Source organism: Danaus plexippus, chromosome 2 (genome assembly GCF_018135715.1).
Source record: "Danaus plexippus chromosome 2, MEX_DaPlex, whole genome shotgun sequence".
In the NCBI taxonomy this organism is placed as follows: Eukaryota; Metazoa; Arthropoda; class Insecta; order Lepidoptera; family Nymphalidae; genus Danaus; species Danaus plexippus.
This window is the reverse complement of record NC_083537.1, coordinates 8,930,903-8,954,414: the sequence shown is the minus strand read 5'-3', so window position 1 is coordinate 8,954,414 and position 23,512 is coordinate 8,930,903. Positions and strand designations below refer to the sequence as shown.

General features: G+C 35.2%; 3 protein-coding genes across 5 annotated transcripts; 1 reads left to right on the top strand and 2 right to left on the bottom strand.

The window, feature by feature from the left end:
* Positions 1–2,272: 2,272 nt before the first annotated feature.
* Positions 2,273–4,962, bottom strand: LOC133319361 (uncharacterized). Its single transcript, XM_061523431.1, has 5 exons — positions 4,958–4,962; positions 4,576–4,724; positions 3,863–3,985; positions 2,590–2,729; positions 2,273–2,335 (listed from the first exon to the last, which is right to left on the bottom strand). Exons 1-5 carry the CDS (start codon positions 4,960–4,962, stop codon positions 2,273–2,275), a joined length of 480 nt encoding a protein of 159 aa, XP_061379415.1.
* Positions 4,963–9,280: 4,318 nt separating this feature from the next.
* Positions 9,281–12,346, bottom strand: LOC133319085 (heparin sulfate O-sulfotransferase-like). The gene is made up of 5 exons (XM_061522208.1): positions 12,004–12,346; positions 11,626–11,933; positions 10,957–11,094; positions 10,440–10,539; positions 9,281–9,851 (listed from the first exon to the last, which is right to left on the bottom strand). Exons 1-5 carry the CDS (start codon positions 12,113–12,115, stop codon positions 9,487–9,489), a joined length of 1,023 nt encoding a protein of 340 aa, XP_061378192.1. The 5' UTR covers positions 12,116–12,346; the 3' UTR covers positions 9,281–9,486.
* Positions 12,347–13,904: 1,558 nt separating this feature from the next.
* LOC116779378 (E3 ubiquitin-protein ligase TRIM45) lies at positions 13,905–23,330 on the top strand. 3 transcript variants are annotated; one of them, XM_032673636.2, is made up of 12 exons: positions 13,905–14,148; positions 14,904–15,196; positions 18,293–18,426; positions 18,976–19,146; positions 19,950–20,123; positions 20,613–20,789; positions 21,251–21,448; positions 21,669–21,882; positions 21,989–22,080; positions 22,302–22,454; positions 22,726–22,861; positions 23,062–23,330. In XM_032673636.2, the coding sequence occupies exons 1-12, from the start codon at positions 14,135–14,137 to the stop codon at positions 23,190–23,192; spliced, it is 1,887 nt and encodes a 628-aa protein (XP_032529527.2). In that variant the 5' UTR covers positions 13,905–14,134; the 3' UTR covers positions 23,193–23,330. The 3 variants fall into 3 exon arrangements, with proteins under 3 accessions (XP_032529527.2, XP_032529526.2, XP_032529525.2); XM_032673635.2 differs by having other exon boundaries at positions 14,895–15,196; XM_032673634.2 differs by lacking the exon at positions 13,905–14,148 and having other exon boundaries at positions 14,599–15,196.
* The last annotated feature ends 182 nt before the right edge of the window (positions 23,331–23,512 follow it).

Below are 23,512 nucleotides of genomic sequence, written 5' to 3'. Positions count from 1 at the left end.
CCATACATTTATTAAAAGTAATCTCGAAGTTTATAGGGCGCATTACTTTTTACTTGGCACTATCAAAATAGCTTAAATAGAGGCGTTTAATTCTGAACTGTCGTAAATAAATTGAAGTTAAAAAACTAGACTAATGACTAGATCGTGACTAAATAGTAGAGGGACGATCTTAAAGTTTATAGTGTACTATCTATAATAAAGCAATTAATTCAGATAGCTTATTTAGTAAAAATAGGTATTTTACACACTACTCATCAGATAATTGCTCATGGGTAATAATAATGTGGGATTATTCTGGAACGAATAGTGAACATTCATAGTAAATCCTGTTCATGACATTACACGTTTTTAACACCGATCGCGTGCAATTAATTTTTATACATAAATGAGAATAGATTTTATCACAACTTTTACTGTCATGGGCAGTAGTTCAATGTTATAGTAATTATATTGCCCTACCTATACGAGTCCTTGCTACAGGCTTTGTTTTAATGCATGAGCACCTAGACGTCTACAAACATCACCCATTTTAATACCCTGTTAGAAAAATTACTAACTGCCAAATTTGTTATTCCAAATTGGTCATATAATGTCGCCAAAGAAGATTTAAGAATTGCTATACATTACGTTAGAATTAAATTACTCCAGCAAATCGTGCAAAAAATTGGGTAGTAGCTTCTATAGTCGCGTCCATAACTCTGAGGTCCCGGTGGAACAATTATCATTACGTTACAATACTGACAGTTCGTTCTATCGCTTTAAAGGAACGAGGAAGGTAGGTACACTTCTAACATTCATATTGTTATACAAATTATACAATCATTGAAGAGCATTTTGAGAAACACAAAAAAAATATAATGGACTTGACCGGAAAGTTTCTTTTTTTTTTCTTTTCAAATCATACAAATTCTTACTTAAGAATTTTGTCATAATCGTGAGATCCGTGACGAATGTTAACATCTTATTCTATTTGCACTTTAAGCAGAAATAAGAACATCAACTGCCAAATAGACTGTCACTTTTTTTTCCAGTCGGAGAATAATTTAATATTTAGTTAAATGTGTATAAAAGATTTTAGGAAAATATATCCAAAATATAACCGAGACAAGTGAATTTGAATAAATAATTAATATTGAAGATATTACGAGACGCTTGTACTAGCGTATGTATATCTTATGCATACGTTAATACGCTGTACCTATTTGGTCCTTGACACACTCGCCGACGATTTTTGTCAGTCCCTCGATCGATTATTTAATTATATGATACTTCATAGCCTACAGAAGTATTCCCTTCGATATATTATGTATAGCAATTATAATTACAAACATTGAATTTTTGTTAAAATGTTTTCCATATAATAAGAGAACGTAAAATAAAATTATATCAGCATTAATTTTTATATTTTTATTGTTTTTCTGAACATATTGAGAAGAACCGTTGTTAATATCTTTATTTGGCATAAAATTATATTGATTTAATTGAGTTGTATTGTTTATATAATAATATTTACTGACTAAGGTTGCTACGGTAGTTGTGTTGAATTTCAGAGTTACAGTCCTCGAGGTTTAATATGTTATAAAAGTTCGATATTTGAAAAATAATACAGTATTCATCTCGGCAAAATCGGTCTGTCTTCATAATTCTGGTACAATAAGGCTTTAAACAGAAGACTATTTGTACTTTGTTTCACTGAAAAATAGATGGAGAACACGTATGTATATAGTTCAGAATAACACTATTGATATGCCATCTTCAGCTATTTATTATTTCAATTCAATTCATCCATTTTTATTTCCATTAATGTAGTTAATTTTTTAATCTTTGTATCACACCCAACACCCGAGCGACCTTTCTATAAAATGCACATTTCTGTTACACACAAAGTTATTACGTACATTTCAAAGTACTTCACGTTTTAATGCATTTAATATGTTAATCGCGGTCCGTTCATCAGATTATTTATATAATTATGTGCAGAAATTTCACATAAATAACTATTTATTAGACAGTTTACTTAACCAGCTACTTCAGTTTTACGCCCGTACAAGACTCAGAGTTAGACTTGAGACTGGTTGGTATATATCATCACTGAATATCAATCTAGATATATAAAATATTTTTTCTACACACCCTCATAGCGTATTGATCTCATGTAATTAAAATACATCTATAAAGTACCGAGTATCAATCGATAAGTGACCGTCACATAAATGCTATTTGAGCTATTGAAAGCTATCATTATAACGAAATGACTCAACGTGAATCATCCTTAGCCGAAATGAACACTATTAAGTCCTTTAAGTGTATATGAATTAATTACCAGTCCCAGCGACTGAAAGAATTATTACTTTTTAATTTACTTAAATATCACAATAGAAAGTATAGAAGAAAATTCATTATTGCATATATTGTGAAATATATATATTTTTTTATGACAAATAACAAGACCGATCGACAGACGTTTTCATCTCGTCCGCCCGCGATCACGGTTGCTGCAAAGGAACCGAAACGTCGGGAGTACGGAGTTTTAATATAATAAAAACGCGAAAAACTTAGCTCTATTTAATTCTAACATATTATTCTTACCCTATCAGAATACTCCGCAACGTCCCTCATGGATCTGGGTATCCGGACACGATACGTCCGAGCTGTGGGGGCCATTTTCATCTCCAACATCAGGACCTCGGTCACCGTCTTGCTAGACAGCGTGCCAAAGTCTAGCATGTCTGGGCGGAGGTAAACTGAGTCTTCATCAGTATAGCCTGGCATTTTAAACCATAAAACCTAGACTCTAGAATATATACGTTTCTGTCAGGAGAACGCAAGGATCTCGAGCGAGACGGTTAATTAAGAACTCAAATGAGAAAAATTTAAGAGATATTCAATAGGTCGAGACTCAAACGTGATATACTAAGTGGATTAAACCGAGACAGTTAGATCTGATATTAACTGAAAATACGTCGTTAGGGGTCTCTCATGTTATGCTCATAAATACGTACACTATTGTCACTTAAATAATTTAAAAACAAACAACTCACACCCATTTACTAGCATTGGACTTGTCAATAACACAAGGTAATGACTTTGAAGGCTGACATCAAAGAGCATACTTGAAAAATTGGGTTTCAAACAATCGATGAGTTTTCTTTAAATAAGCCGCATTATATATTACAATTGAGTTCCTACATAATGAGAGGTCGAAACTTCGGACACATCCGAACCGTTCTCACGGTCAGGGTGACGTCATTTAAAAAAGAATCCACAAATATTCAATTTTGTTTATTATTTTTTTTCTCTGTCTCTGAATAGAGTATAAAGTTATACATCCTCGCTGCTCTCGGAAGTGTCCGGTGAAATTTTTTTGTATAAATCTTTTACATGCACAACACTCCATGTATCTTTGACCACGGACCCGCCTCCAAGGTCTGTACCACAGACGTCATCACAGATGTTTAATCCGGACCCTGAATAATGCATGATATCGATCGTATGACACTGTTATTGACTGTGACCTCTAGAATATTACGTGATTACTGACACGGCGTTGTGAGGACTCGCAGCTTTACATTACATTTGCATACATGGAATTAAAAATGTTGTGTGGTGTAATAACTATTTACTCATTCGTTTAGGTCATTCAATTGAATTTCTTATTATAGTAGAAGAGATTGCCGATTTACAGTCGCATACACTAAGATGAGGTAAGTATTTGCTTACCATGAATATGTTTGTCAAAAAAAAATATGATAAAAATTAGGCGATGAGTGTGAAAAATGTATATACCTACTGTTAAATGTCTCTGAAAAAAATCTAGTAGGTTTTACATTCGCTTTCTGTGTATAGATCACTATCATCATACCGTTGCCGATGGCGTACTGCTGCAGGAGGTCCGTCATGTTGATGTGGACCATCCCGCGCCTCTCCTGCATCAGGTTATCACAGTGTGTCACCTTCCCACTGCCAGGACCACCTGCGAGTAGACCTGCATAGGTAAATATGTAACTCTGCTCTCTATATGTGCAAATTTATATACGGACTAGCAGTGCAGGAAGTCGTGGTGATCTGGAGGTTAAAGGCCCGTCTCTCATACGTGAGGGGAGGGTTCGAAACCTGGCAAGTACCAATGTGATCTTTTCCGAGTCATACGTACTTTCTAAGAGTATTAGACACCACTGACGGACGGTGAAGGAAAACATGGTGAGGAAACCTGGTCTTATAATTTCAAATTATAAGATTGAAATCGCCAACCCGTCTGAGCAAGCGTGGTGATGAATGATCTGACCTTCTCCATGTGAGAAGAGGCCTTTGCTCAGCAGTGGCTCGGGTAGTGAGCAGTACTCGCTTGATTAAGATTTGTTATACCACCTGAACACGTGATTCCTAGATTTTGTAGAAACGTTGAAGAATACGCGTTAAACAGCTCTCTTAAGCTCTATTACCTTAACCATCGACATAAAATCGTTTTTAAATTCATAAACGTTGGAACTGGACACCGTTTAACTACATTAGAGATGCAGTGTATAATTTTGAAATGTCCTCTCTGTCAACAATTGCACCACGTCTATAACTTACCCAGTACGAATATAACGGGCACCGCGGGGGGTTCGAACTTGACGTGGCTGGAGTTCTGCATGGGGAAGGGCACGCCGGAAGGAGTCGCGGGCCACGTGCTCTCACGACGACTGCGCTCTCCGACCGTCTCCAGTTCTTCATTGTTTTGTCTAGAACACAGAACAGAAAAGTAGAAGTTTGCTGATGAGAATTTTGATAAATTCACAATTCTAATATAAGTAGTTTTATATTATACGTAAAAATGTTTTTTATAAATGATTCCTTCAATAAATAAATTTAATATTACCCTAACAATTTTGCCGCATGAATGATACCGTATACGTGACGAAAGGGAGACCAGATTCAGTGGTACCGTTACGCGTTACGTTACGAAGCGGTTTACCCCATAATTCCCATAAAAGTTATCACTTGAAAAGGAAATATTATTAAAGGGATATATTCGGAAAATCACTAACAAGTATTGATGTATTAAGTTGAAGTCATCGAATTTAAATAAATCAATCTTATAACAATTCAGAAATTTGTGTTTCATTATTCGCGTCTTCAAACGTCCAAACAGAATCGAGTCGGCTTCTTTTTAATTTATTTAATTGAGCTGAAAGCTTATTTTAATATTTGTTTAATAAAAGGAACCACAAGAATACTTAAAAACTATTGCTAAAAGAAAAAAAAAAACACCTAAATATTATTACTACTACGCGGCATGCTTTGCCAATGTTTGTCTACATTTTTAAAGTTTACTCTCTTTAACACTCTAAATTCTAAAAATACTCATATAATATTTGTATTTTGTAAAACCGATTTAATTGTTTCTCTTATCGATTGATTGAATTTCTTACTGTATTAAGGAACGTAAAACTCCTTCTATGTTCAAAGTTTCAAAGAACAAAAAAACGCATTTTGTGGATTTTCTCAATGATTTCTAAAGTACCTACTTATGAATTGTATACGTCTATATAAAACTTAAAACAAATTAAATCATTTACAGGTACTTTCTAAGAGTACGTAGGCACCTTTGATATACGGTGAAGGAAAATATGATGAGGAAACTTGAACTTATAATTTCGAATTATAATTTTGAAATCGCCAACCCGCCTTAAGCAGCGTGGTGATTAATGCTTTGACATTCTCTATGTGAGAAGAGGCCTTTGCTCAGCTGTGGGCACTAATGAGCTGACGATGATTTCATTTTAAGACTGGGACTGATGTACAATTTCTATATTTTTTTACACCTCTACCCCAACAATAACATTTTTGGCAATAAAGACGAGATTGAAACGACCTATTCTTTTAATGATATTTAAGATTTTCATGTGTACTCATTTAAATGAAAGTAAGTTTTTCGAATACGACGCGTTTTTTTTTTTAATATTTTATAACGACATAATCAGACAGTCTCAAGAGAGACTTTGATCTCGTCTGCCCGTCATCACGGTTGCTGTAAAGGAACCGAAACGTCGGCATTATGTAGATATAAATAACAAAAACTGCGTAGTATTCAAAAATCTCAATTTCATTTAATGTATTTCCCATAAATATATTTAAAACTTTGTTTATATTACCGTTCATACAATGTGTGACGAATGTTGAAAGTTTATATTTTGATCAATGGAAGGGTTATCAGCTATACAAAAAAATGCTGATCATCCTCAAGGACTTGCCTCAGACATTAATGGTTTTACGATAGAATTTTAGATGGTACGAGCTATAGCAAGTCATTTTTCGGGATATAGACGTTAAAACTAAAAATTAGTCACTAATAAAAGCGCTCGCCTTGGCGCCCAACATGGGACTGTTTTAAAGAGCAGACGTAGTATTCGTTTTATACAAGAATTATCTAAGGCGATATGAATTTAAAGAAAATGAATTAAAGGTCACTTAAATATTGGTCTTTAGTCTTTACAATTTATTTCATTCGTTCATTCACGAATGATACGTCAATGATTTTTTCAGACAATGGAAATAAGACAAGATAAAAATTCATTCATATTTTAATGAGTATTAAGATCTGATAGTATGTGTATGTAATGAATCTTATATTTTCAAACTATTAGTGTTTGGTTTTCGGCTTTTCTAAGTAAATGTGTATGCCTGTGGTTTACTGTAAGTCTTAAATATCAAATTGCATGTATAAGTTGCGTTGCGTAATATATAGTTACATCGGAAGTATGTTAATAAAAATAACCCAATGGATAAGGTCTTGACGTTATAAATTAGGGTATTTTCCTGTTCTTTAGAAAATGTAATGTAGTCTAGATTTAACAAAAGGCACCTGCCAGAAAACACGAACAAAGCCAATTGTAGACTAAATATAAATAGCAATACATTTATTTGTATACTGTGGGACTTATAATTTAAATAGAAAAACAACCTTAGCTATTTACGTAGTTTGAAAAACTTAATGTTTATAGTTTTACTATTATTAAAAAAAGAGATGAATATCTGCTGAAGTCAATATCTGCTAGATAGACGCTCAGGCTTATAAGAGAGTCAGCACAGTGATGAAGCCCCACAGATAATAATATATATGTTGTTAAAATAATATGTACTCTGTTTTTTTCGTATTTTGACTTGTGTTTTTTTTTATTATTTTAAAGCAATAATTTAAATGAGAGAGCCAGTACAGATTAGCTATTGTGATAAAGATTCTGGACGATGTATTCGGGTTTAGAGAGAGTATACGATTAATATATATTTCATTTTTTTGTTTCTCAATATTGAGGAAAATGGTAAAAGAAAAAATATATCGATATATATTTAAGCTACGTCACCCACGCGCCGATATCGGAAAAGCATGATGGTTCCGACTTTTTACACTTCAAAAACTTGAAAACGCGTTTCATAATATAGTCCATTTTATTTGACTTTATTTTCATGAAAGTACATTAAAATAATCTAGTAAAAGCCATTTCAAGTGAGTTAAAATGAACCGGGTCGTAATATAAAAAACCTATTAATCATCTTAGTGACTACATACGAGTCCTATTCGCGTCTAAGCATGAGCTATTTGATATTAAATTAAGGGTAGTCTAAAAAAGTGGCGCCCAGCGTGGGACCGTTACTTACCAGTGTCTAAACAGATGCCCATTCCATGTACCTAAATGTTAATGAAAATTTGGTCCTTGTAAACCTTAACTTTACGTTGGCACTTATGATAAAATATATCAAAAACAGTCGGCTACGTACACGGGACAGTGGACACGTATTTAATTGTTCATCGATTAAAGAACGCGACCTTCGGATCGGTCATCAGCTAAACATAAATAATGTCTAGTTGAAACAAAATAAAAAATACACATCAAATGACTTCCGTCTCATTTAAATGATTAACTTTTTAGTTTTCCGAAAGTTGTGTCTGCGAGAGAGCATCGCTGCCGGCGATATGATTCTGGCGCGCATCGCGAGCCGACCGCTCTCGTGCGACTCCACCGCGCGACTGAACACCGTCCTACCTTCAGAGTTCCAACTGTATAGCTCCGTCTCTCTCGCACACACTACATAGAGGCGAGCGCGACAAGGACGGCGAACACATTGAATAATTAAACGGCTGCCACCCTCAATGAACAGGTGTAGAATTACGTTGAAAATGCAACACTGCAAGAATGAGTAATGGTATGTACTCAAGAGGTTAACCGGTGACTATTAGGGTCGGATAATTAATTTTCAGCGCGACTCGGGGTCTTTTGTTATTTATTCAAAAGTTACACTCACTATAATTGATACGTTCCGAACGCTCCGGTTCCCAGAAGCCGGCCTCGCGACGGGTCCTATGATTATAAACCGATACTTAAACTCCCCAATACGACGACACCAAATAATAAATTAGGACACTTGTTTTATTCATACCAGTTCCAGATACTCCGGCGACGCGCAGCCTGCCCACGCCGCATTAGAAGGTAACCTTTTTTAGTTAAACGAAAAATTAAAATCAAAAGATTATAAAAAATAAAACGGTGTTCATATATAAATACGATTATAATATCTCGTTCATAAATAAAATGATTTATTTACAACATTTGCGTTACAACCGGTGCGTACGGAGATTCCCTATATACATACAAGTACAATATCATAAACTAGCTTAAGTACGAGAAAACAATCACTAACAAACATCATAAATAAACTTAACCTGCGCCCTTACCACGGATAGCATCAGACTGCGCACGGACAGTTTGCCGTTTTTCATCACTACACGTACAAACTATCAGTATACAGTCCGGCGATGCGGGTTCGTGGTAAGGATGTCTTATAGAAGTATCTTAGATCGCGGCCGGAACGGATGAGGCCGTATTAAAGCTATATAACAACGTGTGAGGAGTCGCAGCTAGCATATATTAATATATTAATGAGCAAACCAATTCGATTCTTTCAGTAACTTAAGTTAAAGGCAACTAACTGTTAAACAATAAAACATAACATAAATATTCTAAGCCTTAAGTTTCTTCGTATGGTCACAAGAAAAATTTATTCCAATGTAATAAATTTTACTATCATATTTAACTATCAACAGTCGGTCAGAGGTTAGTTCGATTGTCAAGTTAAATTAACAGCTAACTCTGATATAAATCACTAACTAAATTAGTCCTTGTATATATGATCCTATTGCCTCGGTTAAAAGTTTGACAGACTTCAAAAATGGAAGAACAGTCGATTAGTGCTTGTAAATGCATCTAATAAAAAAAAAACAAATAATTCACTACTTACATCTACATACAAAATAGGTGTTAAGACCGATATTTATTAATTATGAACATATAGGCCGTTTGATGCTGTCCGAGGCTGTCGGCGTCGTTGTGCGTCTTTGTGGTGATGTCTTTATACGTTAATAACCTAGGAGCGAAGGCGGGACGCCGTCTCGTGGAATGTTCAGACTTCAGACGAAACTCGTCCTTAACGCGGTGCGGCAGAGCGTCATTTCGGTCGTATCTTCTCGTAGAAGAACACCTGCGGCGCGCTGTTGGCCTCCTTCAATACTTTCTTCTTGACGAACTTGAAGTGCTCGGACGCGAATTCGTACAGCTCGTTCTCCATCTTCCATATGACCGACTGCTGTATCCTGTCGACCGTCCGCTGCGAGGGCTCTATCTTGGCGCTGGTCTGCCGGAGGTGCGACCTGTTGCTGCTGCGGTAGTGGTCGGTGGCGCCGCGGAACAGGCGCGGCAGGGTCGCCTCCAGCACGCTGATGAAGGCCAGCATCTCCTCCGTCACGCCCACCACTAGATAGTGATGCACCAGGTTGTGCTTCGCCTGCTGCAGCGCCCACGGACTACCGGACGCCTGGAACACGCGACATATTAAGTTACTTGTATCAAGTGGCGCCATCTATGCCGTGCTTATTATATATTATAGGAATATGAGGGCAGGAGAGGGAGCACCTCATATAATTAGTTGTCAGAGGAGATCAGGACACTCCTTATGGTCCGTAACGCGTATTGGTGTGATAAATTAATCGCTCGTAGTTTTAGAATTGTTTTTAGTTAAGTTTTGTGTAAATTTATAAAATTAATAGTGAAATTGTGTGGAATATTATTTTTATAAAAGTCAATTCTGATCTTGTTTCTAAGAATACTGTAATCCTTAGAATTATTTAATACTGAACCATTGTACTTTGTGATGGCAAATTAAAGTGCCACCATGTATTTGAAAGCTAGAAATACTGGCTTGAGACATTTTGTAGGACATAACTAGAAGTAACGCTGAAAGTTAACTTACAGGGACATAATAATTGTATTTGCCATGTAGATATGAGATTATCTTACATCATTTATGTGTTATTCATCTGGCTTGGAATATTTTATTTATTGAAATAAAATCACACATTTATTTTGTTCTGGATGTAGAGAAAGTTTTCATCTGTAATTCTCACCAGCACTCGGCAGCATGTCCACAGAAGAAGGGCACCTGGAGCCACATGTTGCTGGGGTCACAGTCCGCCTGACCCTTCTCCACACACTCGTCAAATGTCTGTGAAAATAATCACTCAATTTTATATATTAGTACTATTCATAGACATTACGCATGTTTTTATATAAATAATATTGTGTTTAAGAAACATTAGCAGTATATAACAAAACTAACTCTGGTTTCGAACCTTAAACTTGGCATATATTCTAGCATGAGCACTTATATTGTAGAAGTTTTCTCATTGTTTGAGAGAATTATATGCATATGCTGGTAATTTTGATTGATTAAACTATGACAGAGATTTCAAATCATCTATGATAAAGCCGACGCATTTTAAGACGCAGTATTTAATGGACTTAATTGTAAACCTCCTTAGTTCGGTTTAGTTAAAACCATGATGATATTATCTGTGTAGTTCGAGAGTACATATATATATAGCATTTGTCTCTAGTAGTAATAGAAATACATTGTTATCACCATTTTATTGCCATGTTTCTTCCTCACTAGATGAGGCCTGAAGTTATCGCCGTGTCGCAGAAAATAATAATACGACACGAGCCTGTCTAGAGGCTTCCTGATTAAATTGATGAAGAGAGGCCTCGTGTTTGTTCCAACCTGAATGACATTGAACAACATAGTTATTATAACAATATTCATATCAAGTATTGAATTTTTATGAAATAATTAATGAAGAATAGAATTTTCTATTCCTCTTATGCATTATTTTTATATTTTCTATTATATGGACAAATATCAAATGTTTATTTTACTCTTCCTCATTGGTTATCTGGAAGAGATCTCTCATTACTAATAAGACTACCAAGTCCACCACTTCTATATACTATTATTATTCTAATAGTAGTGAATCTAAGAACTGTACTCATGCGGCATACTAATATTATTAAAGTTATTTACATATAAGTTCCTCATGAATTTATTCATATTGTTAATTACAAATTATTGCGTGTTATAAAGTGTATATAAGCATTTAAATTATTGTATAAAGACGTTGACATATTATAAAACAAACAGTTACAGTTATGTTACAGTAATGCTCTGATTGATTATAGGAGTAATCACTATTTATATCAAGCACAATAAATTCTTTTATCAAACTATCCCATCAATCTATTTATAAAGTACAACCAACCTTTCAAAGTTAAGGAATGCCATATGACCATGGTAGAGAGCGGGCTTCACTTCCTGCCACTTGGTAACATTCTGAGCAAATCTGTACTGATTACTGAGCGACATGACGTGCATGTTGGCCGTTATATTGATGTGTAGCACTTTGAAATGATTTTTCTTACATAAATCATAAGCTACGCCAACGAAACTCGTGGAGCCAGTCTTAGGAACTCTATTATAAATAACTACTAGATTGTCGTCATCTCTCGGCGGGTCTCTCGTCGTGTATTGACGAGCCTCGGAATGCGACTGCAACACTCTGAACTCTGGAAAAAACGTTAACGTAACGCGACGATTTCTAGATATTTATAATAGAAACGGTATTTCCGTACTAACCCAGTTTGCGATACACGTCCTCCAGTCGCGTTATTTCCGACTGGAAATATAGAATGACAACAACAACAACACACATACTGGTAAATAGCCATAATTTGTGCACGTTCAACATATCGTTACATAAACAAACAGCACTACTCCACACTCATATGAACACTGACATTCATTAAATATGAGCACATTATAAATATAAACATTCCCACTACAACAACACACACACTAAAATTATTGTAGTTACTGTATGTGAAATTAGCTAGTTGGTCGCCATGATCGATGTCAGTAATGACAAATGACAATGACAAGTAAATGTCAATCGGAATCTTGTTTAGAAATTAAAAGAGCAAATATAACATAACATTACGTGTTTGGAAATTTAATAAAAAATATATAAAAAAACATTATATAGTAAAACGACAAAACTTAATAGAACAAAACACAAGTTAGGTCATATTACAAGAATTTTATAGCAGATCACCAAGAACAGAGGTTCATTTCAAGATGGCGTAACATTTTCGATTTTTCTTTTTTTAACAATAACTGATTTCTTTGTTGGGTAGTCCTTATAAATTATGTAGCTTTTCTTTTTGAAAAAAACGTTTGGATCAAACAAAGTATCTTAAGAGGTTGCATACAAAAAATTAATTATCAAAAGATTATGAAATAAATGCAATAAAAACGATTACAGTTTTTCGAAATAAAAAATTTATCATATTACTCATTGTAAAAAAACTATAAACAGACATACAAATAATATCCCTCATACGACTTCATGTTTGATAAGCAGAGGGATTCTGTTAGTGCGTTGGAAAGATAATAATTATTATACAATGGCGACAAATTATATCACAATCGTAATCTTAAGAGTCAAATTTTGATATATAGTCATGAACTACTTACTGTAGCAGTAATTAACGTTTTTTTTTTTATTAACACTCTATTGCAAGGAATTATTTGTACAAAAAATTCAACCTGAACCTAATAGTTAACTTGACTTGACCTACTTTTAAAATCATAACGATTTGTTGTGAGTAATTCAAGAGTACATTACACGAATAGGATTTGTCTGTTTTGGCTGAATAGAAATACGATATTATAAACCATAAAGAAAACTAGAAAACACATATTTTTCACTATTACCCGAATCTAAGGGAGACTATCGCTGGCGATTACCTGAAAGTTCTTAAAAGAAAATTTTTACTTGTAGCCCACACAGACGAATACACTTTTATTTAGGTAAATACACACTATCAAGAAAACTGTAAATAAAAATTAAAACATAATTAGATAATTTAATTATATCTTAGATTTCCGGAAGATCACGAGCACAGATGAAAGTCTTACACGGCTGCTGAAAGTAACCGAATCTTTAGATAAAATGTAAAATAATATGTTATCTAAATTCTCTTAGCAGGTATATCTAAAAATAATAGTTTCATTAAGTATTATAGGAACTAATTATGTATAAAACATATTCGACTGCGATACATAGTATAGAGCACAATTGTTTAACATTTTAGAATTAGTTTACATTCCAGAATAAAAGATCGTAAAGCAGAGTTCCGCATAAATAATAGCACTCCGTGGAACGGTATAATCGATACTTGTCGGTGTAGCATAATTAGATTTCAGTGACTATTGCGAGAATTGGATTTTTTATTGTTAATTTCAAGTGCTTTAAATTTAAAATGGCTCCTTTATTATAAAAATCATCTACATCATAAGTGAATTAAGAAGCTTCCTTACGAATAACAAATATGTTAATTGTCCCCGTTTTCAAATTCTGATAATTTTTCATTATATTCTCTGTTTAATGTTTTTAATCAAATAATTTTGTAATCAAAATATTTTGTAGCGTATATGTTTTTAATAATGTGTGATATTAATAATTATTACAGCTATTAATATACTTACGTGAACGTAATTCGCTCGTTGAATGAAACATTTTCAAGGTGATAGTTCATTGCGAGCTCTATTAACTTTAGTACTAGTCGTGTTTTCAAGCCGTTTGGACGCGAAAACCGTTAATAGAAAATGTTATTGCAACTGCAGTGACATAATATTTCGCGCCAAAACATGCGTCAAAGCTTTGTGTAACCGTTGAAAAACTTTATTGAATTCCACTTTTATTAGGATGTCATTTCTTTGGTAAATGCAAAATAATTTTATAGATTTATTTTATATTTTTATTTTAGTGTATTTTTTTATTTAATATAAGTTCTTTACATCATTATTAATTATAAGTACCTATGTTATATCCACCTTTTTCCACAATGTAATTCAGTTATTTGTTTTTTTTTATACATATATTTTTGTTAAAAAATATAAATATTATTTGTGAGAGGTTTTCTAATATTATATATTCTATGAAATAATATGAGTGTAATCATTATTCTTTTCTAGGATAAAATAAAGTATTATTATAGTTAGGAAAAATTTAGGGGTGACACCGGAAACAAATCTAAGTAGCGTCACCCCACGTTACCTAAACTACTTTGAGAGATACAAATAGAACTCATAATAATTTAAACAAAGTTCAATAATTGATCACATCTTCTATGAGGTGTCATGTTTATTATACTTTCAACTTAAAACATGCCGTTATTTTTATAATGACAGTCTAAAATTGTATGTTTTAATATTAATAGATAAATCTCTGAAAACAATTAAACACGTAACAGTGATCTGTTGTGAGTCAGTCGACCTTACGCATCCGTTACGACAGCACGTTTATTTTTAAAAACTCGCGCGCGTTCACTCGTTGATAATCATAAATTGCCAGTTCATATTTGATTGCCATATTGCACTAAAATAACTAGTATGCATGATATAGAAAGTAGAATCAGCAGAAAATAGATGATGGAAGTAGACCGTATTTTATATATTTTCGGAAGCTTCTCCAGGAAGAAGAGGGAGAGAAGGAAATCCCTGGAGCCATCGTCGATCAGCGCTGGTAATAGTCCTTTGAAAAGTAACTCCAAGTCCAAACTATCTCGGCCATCTAGTCAGAATGCTATCGCGCCAAGAACTTCTGCGTATGAGGAGAAGAGGAAGGCAAAACTGAAGGAATGGGAGTGTGGTATATGCAAGAGCGAGCTGGTTGAACCCAGACTACTCGCGTGTCTTCATAGTTTCTGTACCGACTGTCTCTTGGGGCTACACTGTGAGGGGGATGATCTATGGGAGGATAACGAAGGTAAGATTTTATGGTTACGGACTACAGCCTCTTAAATAAAGTAATTACTTATATTTAAACGACGAATCTTCAGGACACAATATTTTATAACATTAAAATAACACACATGTCTGACAAAACATTAGCACTTTTAATTTATTGAAGAATAACGAAAGTTTGAAATATTACTATTAAAACATTCTGTAGCGTTTCTTAAAATTTTAATTAAAAAAAAAAGAATTTAAATGTTTATGTTATATTAAATCTAGATTTTGAATTAGGACATCATGACTTAATTGGCAAAAAGGTGGTTTTCCGCGAAACGCAAAAATAAGTTGTAATCCAGTCTTTACTCATAGTCATTAAATTCTATTAGAAAATATATTATCAAAGGTTTTAATAACAAAAAACGTTGTTAATCTATCTATACTCCAGGAACGTGTACCAAAATTCGTTAAATTGTTGCGTCTTTTTGTCACGAATTAATTTAAATATCTACCAAGGACCCAATATGATTACGAATTACAAAGAGAGGAAAGACAAATTAACTTTTAAGAATATATTGTAGAGTATAAAATAATAGTTCTGGTCTGATGTCGGGCGTCCTTCCGTCTAGTGGCTTGTTAAACATAGCTCTGGCAAAGCTCATTACAGAGGCATCGTTGACCTTGTAGAAAAGGTTTAAAAAGTCAAAATTCAGGACAAGAAAGTTGAATGTTAATAAAGACGTATTTTATAGAATTTCCATATATATATATATAAAACTGTAATTTCGAAACAATATTACGCTATAAAAAATCAGGTAAAGTAATTAGAAAATAAATCCCAGCAACCCATCCAGTCATCTAAGTTCACATAAAAGGCAAGCCATTCGTTATCGAGCTATTAACAGCCACTTAACGATATTTTTCATACCGCGGGCCGCCAGTCGCCAGATGCTATAGTTTCATGGATGTTTTATTACTATAAACCTTTTTTTATAGTCATCACTTATAGACGAGATCTTTGTTTTCATAAACTCTAACATGTCGCCCCAATTTTGAATTAAATAAATTGAAATAACTCCTGAAATTAATAAATCTGGAAGCGTACATTTCATATATAGGTTAAAAAGTCACCGGAAAATAGGAAATAAATATATTGTTAATAATACTATTTAATGTCCGAAGAAGTACTCAATTTGTATAATCTGTGTCAAAGTGTCAAAATTCATAAAAAAATAATACTAGATTAATTTACTTTTATCTATAGTCGTTTTGAAAAATATATGCATTTATATGGAAAATATACGTTTTTTTAGTGTTTAAGATTTAAGTTGTTTGTTAATCGTTGACCCACATTAGTAGATACATAAAAATAGGCATTAACTACGCTTTTCTGTTACTTTTTTAAGTTCTTAAATTCTAGGGCACATTATTTTTAAGTATACTTTAGAGTTGTACAAGAACTCTCAAACTATAAAACGTTCAGAAACTAGGACTTACACGAATAAAAAACAAAATTTTAAGGTTATTAAACTTGTATGATAAAAATAAGTTTTGAGAATAAAAAAAAGTAGAATAGCAAAAACATTGATATTATCCATAATGTTGAGTAGAGTAATAGTGATGATTCATAATCAGAAATAAAAGGATTTTTTTGACACATTCGACACACTGGCTGCTTAAAAATAAAAACGTCACTAAAGTAAGTAGGTACCTCCTTGTACCCCAGCATAAATAGATCATTCTTGTAGAACTAATGACAATCAACCGTTATTGGCCGTGTGCTTTAGCTAATATCAATTATAGAAAATCAAGCAGAAGGAATAAAGAAACCTCACATCACCAAGGCTGCGGCCCGCTTCTCTAAACGGATTATTTAATTTGTAACCCTCGTTTCACTTCACATACAACGGATTTCCGATGCTTTATTTAAAGAAGCCTAAATATTTCATTATATATAATTAAAAATAAATTCAATTAAAATATTTAAATTGTCACTTTAGCTAAGCCCGCCATTTTTCGTTCATGTTTTTATTTTTTCTGTTGTATAAAATAAATAAGATTTTGTTTGGTGACGTAATTAGTTAAACAAAAAATAATAAGTTATCATTAGTAAATAGTACAGGTCAGTTAAAAATATAAAAAAAAAACAATGTAGGTAAACAGAACGACTGACAGTTTGTTTGAATCGCGGCGCGCCGGGTGGCGGTTTTATTATTAGAACACATTAGAACATCGACACATCAATGGCGTATGAAAACATGATTAACAAACATAAGAAAATCAAACGAAATTATCGATTACAAAGCAAATTACACTTTTTTTCTTCTCTGACTTAAATATTAAAATTTTATGAATGACAACTAGAAAATTAACATTTCTAAAATTACATTATACAGCCAATGTGCATTAGTTTTTACAGACTAAATACGAATCATTCAATTTCGTTTATGTGATAAACGAAGTTATTCAACTTTGATGAAGCACGAGATGTTAAAATTAATCAACAGATCAAAAGTATAACAATAACAATGTGAGTTAAAGCAGACCATCTTATAATGAAGTTCATGTTTGTTCGTGGAAAGAATATTGTTATTTGTAACACTTCGGGACTAAGATTACTGTTATATTTTACTTTACAACTTTAACTATCGTTTAAGCTAGGTTCAACTAAAACTTAACTATTACTTATAAATATATTACATATATTGTGGATTGATTTACGATTTAAATGTTTCAAAAGTAATATCAATGTGCCATGATTCAGCTAGCCGGAGGTCGACTTATTTAAAGAGTCTCCGTACTCAGTAGCGGATGTAATGAAAGAAACACTTGGTCTTTCCGCTAACGGATATAATATTCAAAGTCGGACTTTATTAGCAAGTTTGCAAAATAAGATTATATTATTTGAATTTGATGGAAATACCATAATTATGATAAAATAATAGTCAAAATTGTTATTCTACATCTGTAATATTGATAATGTCTACAAACACTATTAAAGAAAACAAATGATTATAGAATTAGTAACTGTCGCCTTACTAGGTACAGAATAGAAAATTAGTCACTGGCGTTCAAGATGTCCACTTTCTATATATAAATTTAGAAGTTCCTAAACGTTATTTTGTCCTAGGATGTCCGGAACATGACGTTGGTTTTGGCAGTGCATCAGCTGGAGGCTCTGGCGGCTCAGGCTACGAGACCCTGAGACATTCCGTCTCTGAAAGTAGTCTGGAGAAAATTAAATATGGGATCGTTTCTAGGAAGGTTCATACTTGTTTATATTCATATTCAATGTTTTAGTTTTCAATACAACTAAACCCGCTTCCATATTTTATATCACGTAAATAGCCAAAAAGTTATCTTGAAAGAAATCGCTTTGATGGTTAAGTCCGCCTTTTGTACTTCATTATCTTTTTCTGCGATATTCTCTATTTGTGTGACTTTGGCTTGTGTACAATAAAACATATTATATTGTATCCCATTATATTATTCTACTTACTTTAATCAAGTATCGACTATCGCTATATTAACTTGTGTTTTCGCAGAGTTAAAGCTATATTTCTTTTATAATATCTTTGCAAAGTTATACGAGTATATTTCCTTTCAGTAATTTTTATTTACAATCGTTTATTATTAATTTATTAATTTCCGACTTGTCTGATATTCACGGTCTAAGTACCGGAAGAGGTAATTAAAAAACATTTATTAAATTAATGAAGAAATCTGCAAGAAATAAATTTCTCGAAATTTAAAAAAAATTATGTAACAACATCAATATTTATGAATCGACTTATTTTACCAAAACATCTTTAGGTATCCGGCAAGAGCTATCATTTCGTGGTGTGTCCACTATGCGGTTCAGAAACTCAACTGCCTCTCGGTGGAGTGTCAGCACTGCCGCTGAACTACGTGCTGCTGCGGAGGATGACGAGCAGAGATGGCGACAGCGCTGTCCTCTGTGACCTCTGCTGTGCTGATAATAAGGTATAACATTCTCTAGCTGACAAGACGTTATTTGTGGTCACAACAAATTACAGGTTTAAAGATTCCTTACACGAACATACACTCTTCATCATTTATATACGTATATATATATATACATACACGTATTTTTATTACTTTGTATAGCTATCAGCTGTTGTTTTGGCTTATTTTATAATGTTCTCAATTAAATTATATTGGGGAGCATCGGAAACTTCACCATAATTAAATTTAAGTTTCGGAAACCCAGGGACATATTGTTCCCAAGGTTACGTCCCTCAGCTTAAAACGTAATTGAGCTGGGTGATCACGTACCTACCTCAACGTATTTTAAAAAGATTATTTGAAAGAACAAACAAAACACTATCATAACGTTTTGACATTACGGAAAAAATAGTCTGTAAAGGGAATAATCGATATAAAATATAAATAGCTAACCGAGATGAAAATAAAGTTCCACACGTGTTCGCGACTCGCGCGCATCGCGTCGGCCGCCGAAACAAATGATTTAAGAAAAACCTCATTTACAACGTAACGCTACATCTATATAAACATTTCTACCCTTCAGAGAATCTGACAGGTACATTTTCACTGGAATTTACGCTGTCTATTACCAAAGTAATCTGAATAATAGCCGCGCAGATGTTCTCATTAAAAATACAATAATTATAACTTACCAGCTTGCTATATATGTATTATGTGTATTGTAGGTTCCATAAAATATGATTCCAGCACGAAGTCCGAAATTCAAATATGGTATAAAAATATATTCTGATACATTAACTCATGTTAAAATGGATCGTCAGGCAGAGAGTCGCTGCAGCCAATGTCTTGTAAGCGTGTGTACATCGTGCGGGGATTCCCACACCCTGAAAAAGGGAAACGCGACACATCTTCTGGAACCCCTGGCACCATTCCTAAGGTTCTGCGGACAACATCCGAAAGTCGAGCTGACCGTTTACTGCGCTACTTGCCAGCAGGTAAAGTAGTTGGGTAATTTTGTATATATACTTTGTTTGGCAATTTTTTTTTTTTAATAACAGAATCCATTACGGTTTTTCGATGAATAAAAGTATCCAGTGATTTAACACCTAAATATGAGTTTGGCGGCAGTGAAAGAATTGTTTAGTAGAACTTTTATTTCTTTATGAAAGGAATTTATTAAGGAAGTCCCAGAGGATATTTGCGAATAGTGTAAAAGACTTGGACCTGTCCAGAACTAATACCAGTTCATTCTTGGTACGTGCGTCAAAGGCATCCCTAGTAGGTTCGTTTCAAATTTGGTTAGGTAGAGAGAGGAGCTCGGACGGTGGAGGTGAGCATTTAAAGCGCGTTAGATAGGGGCCTCTTAAACATACACCTGGGTTGCAAGTCCCAGGCACTGTTGAAGCTCCTCTTCCTGCAACGCGATAGACCCGGTAGCCTCACGATGAATCCATGGAATGCTGAGAGGTTTTGTCTCTTCCTAGGTGATTTGTCGCGATTGCAGCCTGATCTCCCACGGGGGACATGCTCTGGAGGGCGCGGGCAGGGCTGCGGCAGGGAAGGTGGCTGCCCTCAGGGACGCCATGCAGAGGGCTGGACTTGTACCAGACCACGTACAACGAGCTAACAGAATACTGGACGTACACGCCAGGGATATTGATGTGAGTGATAAGTGTGGATGAAACTCACCTCTCGATACATATCTGTGGGTGATGGTTATATATATTGTGGTGTCTCAATTAACAATGCTTGAGTGATAGCAGTCATTAACTACGGAATTAAAGTAGGGGTCAGTCATAATTTATACTATAGTCAACCTAATTCACGAAACATAATCTTCATGTAGACAGGACTCAGAAAATGCCATCACTAACGAAATTGTTACTCGACTTCAAAACCAAAATAATGTTCTTTATTCCTCACCATTCACCTTAATGGAGGTGGTGCAGACGAGATATTTGAGATATGTACGTATATATTGTAGGTTAGGATCAAGCTGACCCAAAAATTAATCACACCACATTGACGACAACTGTATTGACCGGTGTTTACACAAGCAGGTCACATACCTTAAGAGGTCACTAGTATCAGTACGAATATTATAAATTATTTTTGTGTGTAGGAGCAAGCTTCCCGCGTGGAGTCCGAGATCCGCTTGTGGTCGGAGGAGTATCGCAGATCGTTAGAGACACACGCGAGGGCGCTGTGTGCGGGGGCGGTGAGGGCGCGCGCTCGGTACAGAGCCAGAGCCACGAGACAGCTGCTACAGTTGGAGCAGAGAGCTGAACATGCCAGGGAGGCTGTCAAGTTCGCAGAGGAGGTAAGAGAAAGAACGAAGAGGAAGTCTAATAACAGTATATTGTTATAGTTGATATTATCAACTAAATTATAATTGATGTTCCTATAAACTATTATCACTGGAGATGAATGAAGGTGTATGGATTCGTGATTAAAACCCTCACTGGATTTCCGTATTTTATACAAGTGTTTGGTGAACTTTGTTGGATGGAAATTGACGACTTATAATATTGCATGGCCAGCTATTAAGTGAGGGTAAGGAAGACGAGATCCTGTCCCTCAGCGGGCCGGTGCTGAAACGTCTCCAGAACCTCACGGAGCTGCAGCCCCTGTGCGAGGCGGCGCGGTGCGAGCTTCGGTTCGCCCCCAACGCGCCGGCCGCTCACAACCCCTCACTCGTCGGCAGGTTGTACACCATGGGACCAGACCCACAGCAATGTGTGCTTGATACTGACGGTGAGCTTTGTTAAGCACTTCACTATGAATAATCAGATCCTTGAATCGCATTATCGCTGTTGATATTACATACCACCTCACCTACTGTGGATTGTCATCCGGTCAGGTCTACAAGATCTCCGAGTGGACTGCCAGCACACAGCTATATTAGAGTTACGTGACAGCAACGGAGATCGTATCTGGTGCGGCGGCGAGACGGTCAGTGCGGGACATGAAATATGCTTTCGATACCAACGACTCCAATTAGGGAAAAAATTAGGGAAAAATTTACTTAAGTTATTTTGCCTCGGCAGGAATCAATATTTTTGATGATTCAATAGAAAATTCAATGCATCTGTGGGCAAGATGTCTCTATATATAACCAAGCTAAATCATATAGTATAGAATTCCTTATGTGTCTAATCTAAGTTGATCTCCAGGTTTGTGGATATTTCCGTCGTCGGGACAGTTCGTCTCGGCCCGCCGCGGCTCGCGTGAGGCCGCGTGTCGATGGTTCATACGCCCTGCATGTAGCACCTCGAACACCTGGACACTACCTGCTGGCTGTCACAGTCGACAACCAGCCCATAAAGGTCATTAAGTTTGAACGTCCCATGTCAATACTGCCAGTAGTGGCCAATCGATATAATCGATATATCGAATACCATCCATTAAAATTATCGATCACTATCCAAAAATAATGTACCCAACAAAGAACTAGGCATAAGACCTATCAGTGTTGGTACCTACATGGAGCATCCTAACTGACTTATGCGAACAAAGCGGTGAATCCATGAAATGCTGAGAGGTTTCGTCTGTCTACTTATTAAACCGATTGATATAGTTCCCCCCCTCCCTCCCCAGGGTAGTCCGTTCTCGTGTTCAGCTCGCCTGTCCAAGTCCCACTCGGGACAGTTCCATTGCTGTTCGTTCTGTTCGTCGGGAGGTCGCCGGGACGCCACCTGCGGCTGTGGATCCTCTATGGGCGGAGGTTATAAAGGTGAAGCAACTATACTTTACTATCCTTTTGGGACTTCTAAATAATTTATGGAAAAATCCGTAGTTTTCTGTCTTTTCTTTGGATGTTGATGGAAAAGTAACGAAGTCTTATATTCTTAACAACTGAACCACTGTTACCGATATCTGGGCAGGCGGGTCTTATGTCCGAGCTGTGAAGTATTCCCTATTCGTATTCCGCAGGCTGCGGTCACGGTCACGCGGGCTGGCCGGGGACGAGACACTGGTCCTGCTGCGGAGGGACGTCCCGCCACGCGCCATGTACCACCCGCACTACCAACGACACACCACACACATACCACGTGTCGCTCTGAACATGTATGAACCAGACTGTATGAAAACATACGCGTTTATTTACCCCAAAATCTGGGTAAATAGTGTTAAGATAAACTTCAAGGGCTCTATTTATATAAATTCTAACTACACTCATATAAATAAACAGTTTTCCCAAATTGGGTGATTTCATTTCCGGACGCTTCTGTCTTTCCAATATCATTATAATTTCCCGATAAATATTTTCTTCATATAGTCTATGTAACGTTCTACTTACCTTTTTGGTGATGACAACACTGAACTCTATCTTATGTTTATGATCATTAAAATACGAATTACTATCATATAATGTTACGAGGTT

Coding starts and splice junctions, on each gene's coding strand:
- LOC133319361 (XM_061523431.1), bottom strand. Junction 3,986..4,575: donor GCCCGTTATATTCGTACTGG/GTAAGTTATAGA, acceptor TTACCTATGCAG/GTCTACTCGCAGGTGGTCCT. Junction 2,730..3,862: donor GCAGTACGCCATCGGCAACG/GTATGATGATAG, acceptor ACCTCCGCCCAG/ACATGCTAGACTTTGGCACG.
- LOC133319085 (XM_061522208.1), bottom strand. CDS start 12,115: ATGTTGAACGTGCACAAATTATGGCTATTTACCAGTATGTGTGTTGTT. Junction 10,540..10,956: donor AGAAACATGGCAATAAAATG/GTGATAACAATG, acceptor TTATTTTCACAG/ACATTTGACGAGTGTGTGGA. Junction 9,852..10,439: donor ACATGCTGCCGAGTGCTGGT/GAGAATTACAGA, acceptor GCGTGTTCCAGG/CGTCCGGTAGTCCGTGGGCG.
- LOC116779378 (XM_032673634.2), top strand. CDS start 14,857: ATGATGGAAGTAGACCGTATTTTATATATTTTCGGAAGCTTCTCCAGG. Junction 19,147..19,949: donor TCTGCTGTGCTGATAATAAG/GTATAACATTCT, acceptor ATGGATCGTCAG/GCAGAGAGTCGCTGCAGCCA. Junction 21,883..21,988: donor ATGTGTGCTTGATACTGACG/GTGAGCTTTGTT, acceptor TCATCCGGTCAG/GTCTACAAGATCTCCGAGTG.